At 39.4% G+C, this 18,861-nt stretch overlaps 1 protein-coding gene across 1 annotated transcript in view; it reads right to left on the reverse strand.

Annotated features, from left to right (window-relative positions):
- LOC126236003 (serpin B6-like) overlaps window positions 1-18,861 on the reverse strand; it is a 156,629-nt gene that overhangs the window by 27,498 nt on the left and 110,270 nt on the right. Inside the window, exon 6 of the mRNA XM_049945012.1 lies at window positions 10,320-10,505. Within this exon, the coding sequence (XP_049800969.1) occupies window positions 10,320-10,505 (186 nt within the window). The remainder of the gene's footprint in view (window positions 1-10,319; window positions 10,506-18,861) is intronic.

Consider the following 18,861-nt stretch of genomic DNA (forward strand, 5'->3'; position numbering starts at 1 on the left):
AGAGAGCATTAGTGTCGGCGTTTACTGTTGTTACCAGGTCTGGTATGGCATCAAAGGGGCGTGAACAACGTCAGATGTCGAATAATTGCTGTAAAGGACACGGAGATACCGCGTAGTTGTATGAGACAGCGTTATCAGCACCTACCAGCAGGCCCACAACAGCATTCTTTTTTGGTTTTCAAGATTTGAAACCTCATATGGTTTCGTGAATTTTCTTCTGCTGTTTTCCATCAGCTCTTTTACTACTGAAACTCCTTTCACTTCACTTCCAGCCATAATCAAGAATGTATAATATTAAAGTAGGATTTTAGTGCTAGAAAATTTCCAGCTGGCCTAGCTGGCAGAGTTTGGAAGTGATCACATTCTGTCTGGATCTACATTTGGCCGGCTGATCGAATCGTGCAGTATCCAAATTTTTGGGTCATTCGGATGTGACAGTGGCCCGATGTTGAACTGTTTGGGAACGTGAAGGCAGCAATACTCGTCGACAGCGTTCCGCTCGATAACGGCATGCCGTGCACCGAGCTCACATCGCAACTCCTTCACACCTGCGCCTGCCTTCTGGGAACCTGTGTTGGACACCCTTGCAATATTGTCATCAGCACCATTGATCGGAAACTACCCTTAGAGCGGGGTAAGGAATTACCGTTTCATGAGTAGGATGGCGTTAAAATCACAAGACAAACGGCAACTTTTGAAGTGGTGCCATGTCCGAGAAGCGTAGATTGCTGATGAATCGCGGTTGCGGAATGCCCTGGATGACATCGTCGGCGAGTACAGCAGGGACCTGGAGAGAGGATATATTGTCCTGATGTTACGGTGTTACTGCTGGTGCCTCGGGGTGGTGAGTCGAGCGACAATGCCATGGTACCGTTTTAGAGCAGGACAACGCTCGTCCACGCATGACACACGTCTCCATGAACTGTCTGCGTGGTACTGAGGTACTCCTGTGGCCAGCAAGATCCCCACATCTGTCCACGACAGGACACGTGCGGCACCTGCTCGGATGGCATCCCTGCCCCAGTGCCAGTATACACCGGCTGCCTCAGGAGAGGATACAACATTTTTATGACACCCTACCCAACCGAACCAGTGCATGCTTCCAGGCCATAGGAGGTGTAACGTCGTGCTAATAAGTGGTTTTGTGCTGCCACGTTCTTCGTAAATTTGATGCGATTTTGCAGTCGCGTTTTGACGTAATATCATAAACCCTCTCGACCTATGAAATTTCATTGCGTTTTCTCCTCCCGTTCCGGGAGCTTCACTTATTTTGTCAGGCAGTGGTATAATATAGTGCACTGCTGTATATCCGCAATAAACTGACATGTCTACATTAACTGGAGTAATAGGCGAGTACGATGTTGAAACTTCCTGGCATATTAAAACTGTGTCGGATCGAGACTCGAACTCGGGACCTTTGCGCTTCGCGGGCAAGTGCTCTACTGACTGAGCTACTCGAGCACGATTCACGACCCCTCTTCACAGCTTCAATTCTGGCAGGACCTCGTCTCCTACCTTCCAAATTTCACAGAAGCTCTCCTGCGAACCTTGCAAGACGGGCACTTCTGGAAGAAAGGATATTGCGGAGATAGGGCTTAGCCACAGCCTGGTGGAATGTTTCCAGAATGAATTTTCACTCTACAGCGGAGTGTGGCTCTGACATGAAACTTCCTGGCAGTTTAAAAGTGTGTGCCGCATCGAGACTGGAACTCGGGACCTTTGTCTATCGCGGACAAGTGCACTACCCACTGCAGAATGAAAATTCATTCTTGAGTAGGATGTTAGAGTGTCATGACTGCATGCCCACTCTCCAAATTAGGTCTTATTATAGAGCTCCAATCCATAACAGGATTTTAGGAATTCTTTGTTGACGATAATTCTAATTGAGAAAAAGATTAACATTACTAAGGCAAATATAAAGTGGAAGAAAGGAAGAGAGGAATACTAGAGATTCTTTCTATGATGACATACTTCATTAATGAACGTGATACAACTTCATTATTTTTTTTAATGGAGTCATTCTAAAAGTCTTCAGAAATTTCTGCAACCAGTAGAACATTAAATTTTTGCCGTCAGAATGGCTGTTCTCACAGAGAGATATTCTATGATATACCTCGTTCACAGATCTAACATCAAATCACTGGGAAAGAATAAATTGAATATGCGGATTGCAGAGCGTTACTGCTGCGGCGATTTAATGGCCCACCACCAGCCGGATGTTTACACCACTTTCAGAGGCAATAGCTACGTGATGTTTACGCTGTTATCGACGGAAACCTGTTTGGTCGAGATAAGAGACTCGTCGTCGGTTGTGAGTAGCACTTCTGAAGTGTTGGCTGAAGTGCAGTGCAACCACCGTCTCCGTAGGCCAGGTTTCTTTTGAGTAATGCTGCAATCGATACAGAGAGTGTCGCTGGTAACATAAGCACTTACAAGTGATCCGAATTTTAAATAATAATCAATTGCGATTAAATATGATAATACTAAAATAAGAAAATGAGTTATCATATACTGATAGACTGACAAAGACAAGACTGAAAGATTTATGTCGAATAAACTGATAATTTATTCATTTAATCATTTCAGAGAAAAACGTAGAGATGGTGGCGCTACAATAATTCAACGTAACAAGAAATAAAATAAAAGAAAGTCCAGTTGCAGTAACCTAGTGTGAATGTGTAATTTGAATGGTAGCAGAATCCCTAGATACCTCTGAATCATCTCTGGTCCGCAAACAGAACAGAGTCCAACAGTACTTTTGAAACAGGCGCAAAATAATCGCGAACTCATAAACGTATACATTGTCCACTACAGTGGTCATTATATTGAACTTTTCGAAATTATCAGTAGATTCACGTAATCTACTCAGTATTAATTCCAGATTAGCACGTAAATAACATTAAATTTCTGTAATGCCATCCCATGAACTTCACGAGTAGTTTTAAGTTTCCACTAATTCCTAGAATAACAAAAAAAACCATTTTCCTCAGAATTTATCTGTCAGAGAATTTTAGAGTATAAGCGCGTCCGATTTTCGCGCAAAAACCAACACTTGAGCGCGCTGTCAGCTCTTTGACGCATTACCTGAAGACTGCTCTGCACCAGTGTTGACTACTGAATGCCGTTCCAGAGAGTGAGTCCATAACCCGGAATAACCGAGCAACTGCCGCTCTTGTCAATCACATCTCGCTTTATATCGACAAAATGCAGAACTGGAATACTAACCAAGTCACAAATTTGACATATGATTTAAAAGAAATTTTTCTCTTCCAGACAAAACACAATTTTCTGTATATAAAGGTGTAGACACAAATAATTAAAACATGTATCTTGCAAATACTTTCTTATGACAAATAACTAAGAAATATACGTTAAAACATATGAATTAATATACTTGGCCAGCGCAGTTGATGCATTGTCTCACACTAAATCTAGTGATGGTATCAAATCTTATGGAAAATTTGCCATTTTTAGGTTGTGTATTTTTAATACTGCCGAATTAATTTTTAGTCAAATAAATCAGAAAACAATTCTGAATGTAGACAAATATAATATGGTTATGTGTAGAGAGCTATAAGAAGTTCTGTACTGCGTTCACGTGTTGTGTGACTGTGGAGAATATGATGATCTGACATATTTACAGAACTAAAAATATTTTAAGTATGAAATAATGCAATAAACAAGGTATGTGCAAATGTGGATTTTTTTAGATGACAGCTACAGTGCTAGGCTGCTACCCGACACCTAGTTTGTCACTATCGTAAGAGTTGTTCAGTGGTTAACAATTTTCAATGATTTCCGTAAGGGCGCTCGTTTACTGTGTCACCTAACTTCTGTAGTTTTTGTGATGATTGTAATATTAATGTGTTAATAAATGCACCTCAGGGCCATGGATATCTCGATATGACAGGGTTTGTGTTACAATGAAACATCGAATTTCTTTTGAATTATCGAGTATTTCACGGTAGTTGCAGCTGCCTCCACTTTACAATGTACTCACACACTAGACCAGCCGCTTCCTCCAGCTCCTGCTTCTTGGGGGAAAAACCGCCGTTTTAGCTGCCACAGGGCACTCGCGTGTCGGCGACCGCTTGGCCATCCGTTAAAGTCCTTCGCCCCAGCCCGTTCATCCGATCCAACACTGACTTAAATCTCTACGACTTAAAACTTTCACCTAGCTCATATCTCGCCAGCTTACATGCTTCGTAGCAACAATCAATGAGATTTTAAAAAATCACCAACAAAAATGTGATGGCACATATTAATCCATTTACTGTTTTCTCAGTCTATGGTTTCATTTATTTTATGGGTTATTTGAATGTACTATTTTTTTACCGGTATTCACATGACTCAGCATATGTAAAAAAGATGGAATATACAACATGATATTCATTAAAAATAATAAACAGCATTCTACAAATTCTAACAGTTTTGTCACTAAAAAAGTGTCCTCTGTGGGCATCAGGTGTTCTCATGGATATCTGATCATCTGTTAAACATTGTTCCTGGTAAGAAAAGTTAATCTGAATTACAGTTGATACAATATTTTCTTTAGTACAAAATATGTAAGTCTAAAGTCTAACACACAAACATGACCTTGTCGCTTAATCTGGCGGCTCAAGTTTCCTCGGAGAGAAATGTTTGCTTCCAGGTGGCGGGCCGTTTAAATGCCGCAGCAAGTAATTTTAGCCCATGTTTCCGTGTCTGAGCTACTAAAGGGTTGTATCACTGAATCTGACTCATCGAGATCCGTATTCTGGTAGCAAAAATAGCATAATTTCATAAGAAAAGGGTGATAATAGCGTCTCGTTTATTGATAAAGTTCCGAGAAAGCATTTTTCGTTTTTGCTTCATGACTCCCTGTCGCTATTAGTCGAGGTTTAAAGAGCTTACAAATATCTTTAACGGATCAAACGTAACTAGATTTGGTGATGATGATGATTTATAGCGGAGGTCGCTAAACAGCAAGGTCATCTGCGCCCTTGCGTTAATGATGTACCGAAGAACATTGTGAGATTCTATGGAAAAAGATTAATAAACCTGAAAACTACGTTTCATTCCACCACAAATATCGTAAAGCAACCCCAGAAACTTCAGAAATGAAAAGAAAATTCCAACGAGACACAGCAGAATAATTAACTAAATTCATGGCTGAAATACCTGTAACGACGCTTTTAACAAAAGACAGATAACCTTGGCTGGATGAGGACTTAGAAATAATACGTGAACCAGCCACTCTGTGATACATTAAGATCTCACACCCAGTATTTTGGGAAGAATTCCGGACACCACACAAAATCTTAATAAACTAACAACACTCGCCTCGTTGTCAGTTAAAATAGAGGGAATTACCCAGTTCAACCCTCAAGTTCAATGAACAATATCCACTCTAAGCCAAGTAAGGGCTGCTTCTTCACACCATCGCGAGCGGAAGGGGTAATCCATAGTCGCACTGAAGTCTTAATGGAACATAGTTGATTATTCCTCACTTCCAGCCACTGAGCTTGCCACCAACGTATGACCTTCCTAGTCACAAACAAAGTGACAGCCCGCAGAGGGACTGAACAAAGAGCAGGAGGAGGAAGACAGCAAGCCTCATTAGCAGCCGCATCAGCGAGTTCGTTTCCCTGAATCCCTATGTGCTCCGGAACCCAGCAAAAAATTATTTCCTTGTTTTATCTTTGCAAGGGAAGGATCCTGCACCTGTGGCACCATCCGATCTGCTGCATACATCTGTCCAATAGCGAGAAGGGCACTTTGAGAATCGGAGCAGATGATAAATTTTTTGTCACGACGCCGTCTCATCTGCAGGATAGCGAACAGTTCCGCGCAATAAACTGAAAGTAACTTGAGGACACGACTTAAGGCTCCTAACATCGTGCTACAAATAAAATGTTAAATCAATCCAGTCTCTAAAGTAGAGTATGTAGATAATACACTGTCGTGCAAAACGTTAGGACGAAGATAACTTTTGTAATTTTTGCATTATGTCTCATTGCTAAGTAACACAACTGGATGAACGTTTCACCATGCAAAGAAAGAACTGCTACAGTAAAATCCAGTTCCGAAGGTAACTGATAGAAATACGCAGTGAGATGAACAAAACTGGCACTTTTATTAAAAGACAATTACACGGATATCACAATGATTCATCATGGTCCACTAGACATTCCAAAAGGCGGAACGTGATTCTGAATGGGGTGTGTGATCACCACATACGGCAATGCATGTACTGCAATGCGCTCTCATCCTGGTCACAAAGTTGGTAAGGAATTCTTGTGATAGAGCGTTCTATTCCGTCATCACCGCCGTTGACAACTGCCAGATGGTCGGGATTTAAGTCTGGGGGAACGAGCGGGCCATCCATTCGCCGAATATCCTCTCGTTCCAACAGTTCTTGCCCTATGCAATCGCGAACTGTCATCGGTAAAAGATGAAGTCAGACCGAATGCAGCTGTGAAAAGACGCATGGATACGTTGACCTCTACCATCCTCCAGCGCAATACGCTCACAGGTCAACGTTATTGTGACACTGTACTCCATTCCCATGTGCGCCCTTTCAGAGGTGCATTCGGCCTTTACTTCGTTTTTGTGGATAACATTATGTGACCACATAGAACGGTGCATGTGCAAGACGTCTTGGAACGAGAGAAGATTCGGCGATTGGACTGGTCTGCCCGTTCCCCCGGCTTAAATCCCATCGAGCACGTGTGGGAACCGTTGGGAGACGTATTACGGCACATCCACATGTGTACCAACACTCAACGTTAATTCCTAAGCTTTCTGGGGTTGCGACTTGTGACGTCACCCCACAGGTACCTGGTATAACCACTAGGTGTCACATTCAGTGAGTCGTCTTTAGAGAGAGAGTGGTGAATACCGCAGCCATATTGCTACCTAATTGCAGATCGTGGCGTGACGTACGAATGGACGGTAGCTGAATGCAAACTCTGCTAATGTACACTGAAGAGCCAAAGAAACTGATACACCTGCCTAATACCGCGTGGGGCCCCCGCGAATACGCAGAAGTGCCTCAACACGACGTGGCATGGACTTGAATAATGTGTGAAGTAGTGCTAGAGGGAATTGAAACCATGAATACTGCTGGGTTGTACATCATAAATCCGTAAGAGTACGTGGGGGTGGTGATCTCTTCTGAATATCACGTTGCAAGGCATCCCAGATATGCTCAATAATGATCGTGTCTGGGCAGTTTGGTGGCCGGCGGAATTGTTTAAACTCAGAACGGCGTTCCTGCTGGAATTGCCCAAGTTCGTCGGAATGCACAATGGACATGAATGGATGCAGGTGATCAGACAGCATACTTACGTACGTGTCACTTGTCAGAGTCGTATCTAGAAGTATCAGCGGTCCATTATCACTCCAACTTCACACGCCCCACACCATTACAGAGCCTTGACCAGCTTGAACAGTCCCCTGCTGACATGCAGGGTCCGTGGATTCATGGCGTTGTCTCCATACCCGCACACGTCCATTCACTCGATATAATCTGAAACAAGACTCGTCCGACCGGGAAACATTTTTTCAGTCATCAACAGTCCAATGTCGGTGTTGACGGACACAGGCAAGGCGGAAAACTTTGTGTCGCGCAGTCATCAAGGGTACACGAGTGGGCCTTCGGCTCCGAAAGCGCGTATCGGTGATGTTTCGTTGAATGGTTCGCACGCTGACACTTGTTGATGGCCCACCATTGAAATCTGCAGCAATTTGCGGAAGGACTGCACTTCTGGCACATTAAACGATTCTCTTCAGTCGTTGTCGGTCCCGTTCTTGCAGGACTGTCGGCCGGTGTGGCCGAGCGGTTATAGGCGCTTCAGTCTGGAACCACGCGACCGCTACGGTCGCAGGTTCGAATCCTCCCTCGGGCATGGACGTGTGTGATGTCCTTAGTTTAGTTAGGTTCAAGTAGTTCTAAGTTCTAGGGGACTTATGACCTCAGATGTTAAGTCCCATAGTGCTCAGAGCCATTTTTCCGGCCGCAGCGATATCGGAGATTTGACGTTTTACCGGATTTCTGATATTCACAGCACTTGTGAATTGGTCGTATGGGAATATCCTCACTTCATTGCTACTTCAGAGATGATGCTGTCCCATAGCTCACGCGCCGACTACAACACCACGTTCAAATGTGTGTGAATTCCTAAGGGACCAAACTGCTTAGGTCATCGGTCCCTAGACTTACACACTACTTGAACTAACTTATGCTAAGAACAACACACACACCCATGCCCGAGGGAGGACTCGAACCTCCGGCGGGAGGGGCCGCGCACTCCGTGACATGACGCCTCAAACCGCGTGGCCACTCCGCCCGGCAATACCACGTTCAAACTCACTTAAATCTTGATAACGTGATAGCAGCAGTAACCGACCTAACAACTGCGCCAGATACTTGTCTTATACAGGCGTTGCCGACCACAGCGACATAGTTTGCCTGTTTACATATCTCTGTATTTGAATACGCATGCCTACACCAGTTTCTTTGGCGCTTCAATGTATCCTTGGCACTGGAGCAAAGACACAAGATGAAATTGTGGAAAATACGGTAGTGAACGAGTTTTTAATTACTGTGTGCTTACTGGAACAATAATATATTTCCTAGCCATATTTACACTAACAGTAATTGGAATTCAGATCAGTGAATGTGAAAGACATTTATGGATCTACATATGTCTGCATTGAAGCTTGTACGGGAGACAAATCATTGATCTGACAAGAACACGGAATACAAGTCGAAATGTATTAAGACTTTCTTTCCACGTCAAGTGCAGGAAGTTAAACATACGTAAAAGACACATTACGGCAGATAAGATAAAACCCCGCAATAAATATTACATCTCAGCAAATTTGCATGTGTGAGATTACAAGCTTTATAGTCAGATTTTTTCAGCAAAATATCTTCACGTAGACGCTTGTTTACAGTAAATAGTGCTACAGGATCCAACTACAAATGCGAGAAAAGACAGTAGTCATCTAGTAGCTTCTATTACGTAAAAATTCAGAAGGCTGGACTGTATTTGCACAAGGATGTGCTAGTCAGCTGCAAATGTTTTTTTCTCTGGGTATTCTATATCTATTCTATTTAATGCTGATGCCCACTAATTTCTTCTTTCTCATTCCGTGGAGAAACAAACGTACAAAATGCACCGGTATTGTTAATAAAACATTTTGGCAGATTAATCTGGCTTTAATCTATGAGGAATTTTCATTTCAATGCCCACTCCATAAATTCTGGATTATTATTGAAGTATACGTATAAGTCATTTAACATGTGTGTATCAAATTATAATTTGTTTTGTGCGATCCATAATTTTTCATTAAAATTATGATGCAGTTTTTATTATAATTTTCACTTCACAAAAAATATAGAGTTTAAATATAAATTTTAAAGAATCCTGTAAAGGAAATTCGAATTTCAGACTCCTACATTATCATACTTGGACGCTACTTACTGACGTACAAATATCTGTTTACAGTGGACGAATTGTTTTGTAGTTAACAGAGTTCTGAAATCATCTCATTTTTAGATACAACTTTTTCGATTTCTTCTTTTTTTAAAACTGTGTCGCACTGTATTAAGAAACCGACATCTGGGCACAGACTTTCAAATTCCATGAAGATAAATTATGAAAATGAACAAGGCCAATCCATAAGGCGTAAAAATATATAAGGCTGCCATCTGGCCAGAGTGCAAACAGTGTGCTAAGAAATTTCAGTACCTCAGATATATTGCGCTCACCTTCAAAAGGCTGAAATGGGACGATTTGCTGAGTGTGACATCTACTGGCCGACCTAGGTACTGGGTGGCGTGACGTCACGAACCGTGATCTCAGAAAGCTCAGTATTTAACATCGAGCGTGCCAGCTGTGAACTGCGGTGTTGGAGGGGTGCGACGCCTTACAACAAGAACTCTTACCCAGGGTTGTGAACAACATGGAAGCACACTGCAGGGTGCGCTGTGCCATACGTGCTGATCGCACACCATATTAAGAACGATGTTCCGCCTTCGTAATGTCTACTGGACCACGATGAATCGCCGTGACTGCAATGTAATTATTCTTTCAATAAAAGTGCCGCTTCTGTTCGTCTCATTGCGTATTTCTTTAATTTACCTACTGTACCGTAATTTTAGCAGTGCTTCCTATGTATGGTCCAAGTTTCGTCGAGCTACGATACTATAGGTAGTAAGACGTCACGCAAAAGTTACTTTGGTCCTTAAGTTTTGCACGCCAGTGTGTGTCTGCTATATGTGCTACCACATAAAACTTGATCTTAAATTGCAGTGCACCCAAGTAACTCACAGTTTGAAGGCTTTCTTCAAGTTCTTTTTCGTACTCCAATTTGAACTTGGGTAGATACACGTGGACCATTTGTTTAAACGTCTGGTCTGCAATGTCGAAGAGGTTTGCATCCGCGAGATGCTTCTCGACGTCAAACAAGCCGTCTACTTCCGTTGGTAGAACCACCATCATGCTGAACCTGTTGCCCTAGAAAAGATAAGTGCAGAAACAACAAAAAATAATATCTTATCGACTTTGGAATATATACCAATAAGAAGCTAACAAAAATAATTATTGTACATTCGTACCAAGTAAGGAATTAAGTCTCATTTAGGTATACAGGGTGATTCCATGATGGTTGATGTATGAAACTTTCAGGGATGATGGTGAAGGGTGAATGTATCAATTTGAGGTATCAGAAATTTATAGTTACCAGCTGGCTTGAGGTAAGCGGGAACTTGATCGTTAGTCAGTAGGCTTCTTGATCAGTCGAAATGACATAACCACGCACTACATGAGGTGATCGTCTACAGGCGGATGGTCCGCTTGCCTACAAGATTGCGTGAGGACAGCGCATATTATTTTGAGTCAGTGTAATATAACGGGTCCTTAATGACGCAGGACGCCATTTCATGATATTCCGCTTGTGGTACACTAAGAACTACGGTCAAGAATTAAAGCAGTCATCAATCCGAAGGCTGCTTTGAACAGCACAGAAGTTTACTAGGGACGGTCCTGTTGGAGGTGGTATGCAACTGTCTTCCTCCCATCTTTGAACTGACTCATGAAGCCAGTTATGGAGGGGCCTACAGTTTAACGCATTCTCTGATCCGCGCTGCAGCTCGGCATTTTGCACATTAACACTTAACAGTTGGAGTGCAAGAAGTGATAAGTGGCAGAGTAAGTTCTTGGACCGGTATGTGAATGTTTTGCGGTGTAAGTGCATCTAGACGTTGTTTCCAACCAAGAAAGTAAACTCAGGTGACAAAAGTTTTGCGATACCTCTTAATATGGTGTCGGACCTCCTTTTGCCTGGAGTAGTGCAGCAATTCGACATGGCACGGACTCAATAAATAGTTGGAAGTCCCCTGCAGAAAAATTGAGCCACGTTGTGCACGAGCTCACGTCACGATTACGTCTCATAAATGATCGGTACGTTTCATGTCGGGGATCTGAATGGCCAGATCATTCGCCCAAATTGTCCAAAGCGTTTTTGCAACCAATCTCTAACAACTGTAGCACGGTGTGATGACATCATTGTTTGGAAACATGAAGTCAATGAATGGCTGCAGATGGTCTCTAAGTAGCCCAACATAACCATTTTCAGTCAATGATCGGTTACGTTTGACCAGAGGACCCAGTCCATTCCACGTAAAAACGGCTCACACCATTATTGCGCAGTGCCTTGTAGACAACTTAGGTCCACAGCTTCTTGGGGTCTCCGTTACACTTGAGCCCTAGCATCAGCTCTTACCAATTGAAATCGGGGACTCATCTGACCAGGCCATGGTTTTCCAGTAGTGTAGGGTCCACCGATATGGTCCCAAGCCCAAGAGATGGGCTGCAGGCGATGTTGTGCTGTTAAGGGGAGGTTTACTATCTTTGGCCCGAAAAATGTATGTTCTCTGAGAATTTTTTTTCACGGGATGAGTTATAGATACTAATGTCAAATTTGGTCAAAATGATTATTGATATTTCCTCTACAAACTGGAATTTTTTCGACCGGAAATGTCGAAGAGCAAAGGCGTAAGTGCCGTCGGAACGAAACAAAATTTCGATGTAGACCTCCACTCGCGGAATGTCACAGGTCAGCCGGCTCGTCTGAAATCAAAATTGAGTTGACGTTAGCGAAGCATATAAGATTCTTTAGGAGCTTTACCTCTCTTAAGTTATTTGGACCATAGGAAACAAAATGGCGGCCATTTGAAAAAAAAAATAGGGTTTTCTCATCGATTTTTCTATTTCGTCGGCCAAGTAAAAATATATATAGCTGATGGGTCGGAATAAAAGTTGTACAACTCCTAGACAATTCAGTTAGCTTCGTCGGAAACAAAGAATCAATGCCAGTCAGTTCAGTAGATTTGAAGTTACCGTGCCACGCGATAAAAAAGTCATTTCGATAAAAACGCGTTTGAAGTTTTGACTACATACAAATGCAATATTATGCAACGTACGTCCAATCTGCTATTCCGGGTCCATAAACTAGTCCTCCCTCTTCCTCATAGAGGGCGTTCTGCTCGATCTGGACCATCCAGCGCTGCTCCAGAGCCGCTCGTATGGTGACGTCCATCATTGTCACGGTCTTCAAAATTGCTGAATAACCTTCATTGAGGCTGCTCACTGCCAGGAAAGTCGCAATCTCCACAGTCTTCGCACCAGAATGCAGATACCTGGGGGCTAACTTCCAAACACACGCGCCCAAACTTTCATTTGAATTTTGTGTGTTTCCTCCCAAGCACCGGTACAACAACTCGTCCTCCGAAAGCAAAACAACTGGTGGGTGGAAAACGCCGATTTCAGGCAGGTGCATTTTTTTGTTCAACTGCGAATAGCAAACATTTCCGTTCTGTATTCGGAGAAACCGTTTCCTTGGTGGATTCTAAACACTTTTATGAACCCAAAAATGGAATTTGAAAAAAATTGATTTTTTGAACGAAAAGATAGTAAACCTCCCCTTAAAGACACTCACGTCTGTCGTCTGCTGCCACAGCCCGTTAACCCAAGATTTCGCCGCACTGTCCTAACGGATACGTTTGTCATACGTCCCACATTGATTTCTGCCGTTATTTCAAGCAGTGTTGCTTTTCTGTAAGCACTGATAACTCTCCGGTGCTCTCGGACGTCAAGTGAAGGCCGTCGGTCACTGGCTTGTCCGTGGTGAGACGTAATGCCTGAAATTTGGTATTCTCGGCATCCTCTGGACATCATGATTCTCGGAATACTGAATTCCCTAACGATTTCCGAAATGAAATGTCCCATGCGTATAGCTGAAACTACCATTCCGCGTCGAAATTATGTTAATTCCCGTCGTTATAACTACGTCGGAATCCTTTTCACGTGAATCACCTGAGTCCAAATGAGAGATCCGCCAATGCTCTGCCGATTTATACCTTGTGCACGCGATACTACCGCCATCTGTCCATATCGCTGTCTCATAATGTTTATCACTTCAGTGCAATATTTCAAAATGATGATGGAAAAATAACGCGGAAGGCTATAGTTTCGTTATTTTTGTTAATACTGAAGATAGCAGTTTTGTTATTTTCGTTAACAATACTGAAGGCTGTAGTTTTGGTATGTATTTGTTACTAAACGGTAATTTTCCACTCATTATTACATCAGAATAGTGAAAAAGTAAGATCTACAGACTAATTTCATGAAGCTATTTTTCTTGTTTCGATGCGAGGAATCTGAGCGCAAAATGTTATCCTTAGAGTAACACTGGTAAGTATAGATATCGCTAATCTTAAATTCTGCCTGTTACACTATTTAGGCTATCGATTGTATTATAATTAATATATTCGGAATAGCTTCTATGGCAAGTACGAATACTATTTTTATGTTTCTAAGTCGGTAGGATTGAGATATTGGCGAGCAGGTGAGTGATGGTATGAATTTTGACCGGAGCCCTTGAGTCACGCTCCCCTTTACATTGGGCCCTGTGTTAAGCTAGCATTTATGCGGATCTACTCTCCCAATGTACGTTCAATTCACAGTAACATTTCCTGCGTTATAAAGTGTAAAATCAAGACGGCAGTCGTTTGTAAGCATATTTGTAGCTAGTTTTCTTCCACACTGCACATGTAAGGAGAGAGATAGTCGTGAATTCGATTCCTAGTTGTATTCAGTTTTGGTGACTGTATGCTGTGACATGCTTCTCCTAATGACGAACGGACATTTCAGATAATATTGTTTCATAAATTATCTCGAAAAAGTTAGCTGCTAAGGTAATACAAATTATTTCCGCTAACAGTGCACATGTACGTTGGATGATTACTGAAAATACGCGATATGACGAAAACTATTTTTCCACACACTTCAGTGCTACAGGCTTTTTATTTACTCACTTTTGGTTGGTTTTTTGAGTCCGAACGATCACACTGAGAGTCGTGTATATTTCTTTTAGATCTCTAACATAACAACAATGTTATAGAGCTGGCATAGTTCCATCGCAGAAAAAGTCCTGGCTGTTCGTCTAATGAACTGCTGGGGAGAAGTTACAGAAGAGTAAGCAAAATACTCAGAATTTGGTGGAGACTCTGCTGCAGATGATATAGCTACTATTAGCTACAATTTATGCAGTTTCGAAGACTGCTACAGTAACTGATGGTTGTCTAAGTAACAGTGTAAATTGGCCCAGTGGGTGAAACGGCTAGTACACATGCAGCAGGTTGTTTGAAGAAACATTTCATGAACTGGTACTGAACTGGTCACAAATGCGGATTCATGTCTCTGGTCAAAAGTTGTTTGTGAAATCCAGTTCTATGGGAAAGGCCTTCACCATTGGGGTATATGGATACTAACAGAAGATGAAATTACTAATTTCCTGCAGATATTTTCAAACTTTTTCAGTACAGATTTTGAACACCTGATTTATTGGTATGTTTACCACACCATAATGCATGATAAACTTAGAAATACTTAACAAATGGAGCAGATTTATTGATTACTACTCTCAGAGAGTACATATTGTTTTGTATTTGATTCTTATGGTGCTTAGAACGTTTTGTCACTTTAAAAGGTAAGTCTTTTTAATGTACCCTGACCCCATATAAGCCAAGAGATTTCTGAGGATTAACAATACAAGATGCACACTATTATATGCATGGTAACACTACTGAAACTGAAGTTCACACTGTAAGTACATACTCTGTTGTAAAATGGATGCACATGTCACTGTTCTCTGAAATTTAATTCACTACACTATCGGCATGCTACGAAAGCAGTAGTATATCTATGCCAGTTCTGGTGCAAAGAGCATCCCAAGCCAAATGTCAAGTGTGCAAACCCAGAATTCAATTTCTCAGTTCCCCCCCCCCCCCTCAAACAAAAAAATATAATGGGCTCATATCGAAAATTTAAAAAAAATTAAAAATCGTTTACGAAAACATGATGGACAAAGTTGAGCTGTTCAAAATCTTAGAAAATCAATGCAAAAAATCTCAATGTAATTAGAAGAAACTAAAAAAAATTACTTTTTTACCATGATAAACAACACATAATCATACAAGTTTATCTAATTTATCATCATTTTTAAACATTTCAGTATATCGAGCTGGAACAATAATTATATATTTTTCATCTAAAACTAATATCCTACCTCCAAATTTAGTTGTCAAAATTTCTGCATTTGAAATTTCATATGGTTCATGCTTTTTTAGTTCTGATAATTTTGTGAAGAATTCTGAACACCCATTACTTGTTGAGTTCAATTAATAGATTTTCAGTGCTACTGCTCATTGAGATTTTTATTTATTTAGAAAAAGAATTTAAAAATAAAAAATATAAAAACTAAGAATGAAAAAATTTAAAATGTTATCCAAATGCTTGCATTTGGAAAACATTTTCATTTTCTGAAGAAGTCAAGTTTTCAGTTTAAAAATTTTCAGTAAACTTTCTGTGTTGTGAATCGTAAGTTAAATTCTTTTTACATGCATAATAATATATGCAATTGTCATTTGGAATATTTACGTTAAAGAATGCTAATAATTTCATTGTTGTTTTTTTGAGTAGTTTCTACATTTATTCTTCTAGACATATTTATTACATAAATTGGATAATGTTGAACAAAATTGAAAGGACTCACATTTACATCATTATTTAAGTGAGTTAATCTTTTAAAATTACTTAAAATTAAAAGTTACTTCATGGTTCACAATTCCACAATTCTTGTGGAAAACCTTCATCTCTTCCATTTTTAACATACGTATTTTGTAATTTTCCATCATCAAATAAAGAAGAATCAAGTATTTGATTATTTTTCTCGATTCGTTTGGGAAAGAATAAAAATAAAGCAAGGCATGTCACATTCTGTTGAAATACCATAATCAGTAATACCTAGTTCAAAATTTCTTTTTCCTTGTAATCCAGAAAATTCAATTGTTTGAAGTTCAAACAAAGAAATTGAAATTTTTGTATTTTTAAGTCTTTCTTGTTATAGCTCAAATGAAAATTCTGTTTTTTTACAACGATTTTACATTCTTTTGGAAAAGTAGAATTATTATTTTCAGTAGTCCAATGAAGAATACAATTTTTTGATCTTTTCTCAAACTCCAAGTAAAAATTACAGTTAAATCACCTTCAAACATAATTTCTTTATGATCTTTAAAAATCAACCAAATAATGCTTAGCATAAACTTTTCCATTGTTAAAAATGTCCATCCATATTTAATTCATTCAAAAGAGAAGTTAAGTGATAAGGTCTCAAGAAGAAATAAAAGGATGTTCGATTCTAGATAAAATATTATTCCTTTTTTAATTGTAATAATGTCGAACTGCTTTAAGATATAATTATCAATCAGTTAAATATTTGTGTTTCCATCATATGCAGAAAAATCAGTTCCTTCTGAATGAACGATATCAAAAGTCCAGAATGAGATTTTCAGTCTGCAGCAGAGTGTGCGCTGATATGAAACTTCCTGGCAGATTAAAACTGTGTGCCCAACCGAGACTCGACCTTGGGACCTTTGCCTTTCGCGGGCAAGTGCTCTACCATCTGAGCTACTGAAGCACGACTCACGCCTGGTGCTCACAGCTTTACTCCTACCAGTATCTCATCTCCTACCTTCCAAACTTTACAGAAGCTCTTCTGCGAACCTTGCATAACTAGCACTCCTGAAAGGAAGGATGCTGCGGAGACATGGCTTAGCCACATCCTGGGGGATGTTTCCAGAATGAGATTTTCACTCTGCAGTGGAGTCCCGAGTTCGAGTCTCGGTCGGGCACACAGTTTTAATCTGCCAGGAAGTTTCAAAATCAAAAGGCAATTAGGATGAAGCCAACCACCTCAATATTAATATTAATTTCAGTCTCATTTTTGGGGAGATTTAGATTATTTCTAGTCTTCTTATTCATAGGAAATGAGTAAAATTGATAACTCTCGATTTGGTTCATGTTTTAATGGGGAAAAATATTAATTAATTAATTATAAAAATATAATTACATTTATTTTTAAAACAACAGTTACACAAGTGACCATTGAAGTTAATCAAACTATCATTTTTCTCAGGTATGATTATCTCTAAATTTTGAATAGTATGGAAAATTGGAATCTTTATAGAGTGATAAATTATTGGATATACAAATTCAGAATTTGGTCTAAATAAAGCAATATATTAGTTTATTCATGAAAATGATCATTATGTTTAACAAACATTCCATCAGCCAAATTAAAATTTACAATTATTATCTCAAATGGAACAATTTTAGGAACTTCTTTAGTAACAGTTTTTTGATTAGGCTCGATAACTTGATTATTAAATCCTAGCACTCTTGCTATATTATTTTTTCTTATATCCATATATATTTTTTAATCATTTTCAATGATGATTCTATTTAAAATTTCATTTGCTGTAGTGTGAATATTTGGATTTTTTGAATGAACACATTTTTCTAAATTTTTCGGACTATATTGACCAACAGCAATTTCTATCGTTTCTCCATCACAGTAAAGTTCATTGATTTTTAATGTGATGTTTTGAGTTAAAGAAGTTGAAAAAAATCCAACCAGTGATACAGTTATTAAATTTCTTTTTGGAACAGTTAATCTGTTTCAAGGAACAAAAGAAATATCATCTAACCGAAATAATTTACTCATGTATATTAGCAAAAATTATGTAACTAAATGACAGATTATAAGCCAAAAGTAAGAATTAAAGAACATAAATCAAAATGCAAACATGGTAAACTTTTACCAGATTCAATCTGATGAAAAAGTACTGTACCACATCGATGTGGAATAACAACATTAATGATTGATAATTATATTTCAGCACCTCGATGATTAAACTGGAAAAAATTAATCATTTATATGTTTTTTCAAAAAGTTTGTATCAACCAACACCAAGAATTTATAAAAATATGTGAAAAAATTGAAGAAAAAAGTAAATAAAATTCTTAGTTTTATGAAAGTTATGATGAAATTAGTCCATTAGATGAATGTGAAATAAATTCACTTGTTATATTTGATGACTTCCTTCATCTGAATCAGGATATGTTTAGAGAATATTTTACTAGAGGAAGACAAAGGAACAGATTGTTTTTAAGTCAAACATATTAAAAAATAGTGAAACAGTTAGAGGTAATTTAAATTTTTAAATATTTTAGACAACATGATACAAAATCATATTTTTCATGAATTTGTTGTAGGTAACTTAATGTACTGTGAATTTAAAGAATAATGTAGTAAATGTTAAAATAAAGATAAATCCCTTTTTCTCACGATTGATATGTCATGAAAACTTAATGAAGGTAAACATAGAGAAAAAAACCCGTTTTCTAATGATTGATATGCCAACAAAACATAATGAAGGTAAATATAGAGAAAAAATTAAGGGTTTTTTGA

The sequence above is a fragment of the Schistocerca nitens genome, chromosome 2 (genome assembly GCF_023898315.1).
Source record: "Schistocerca nitens isolate TAMUIC-IGC-003100 chromosome 2, iqSchNite1.1, whole genome shotgun sequence".
Lineage (NCBI taxonomy): Eukaryota > Metazoa > Arthropoda > Insecta > Orthoptera > Acrididae > Schistocerca > Schistocerca nitens.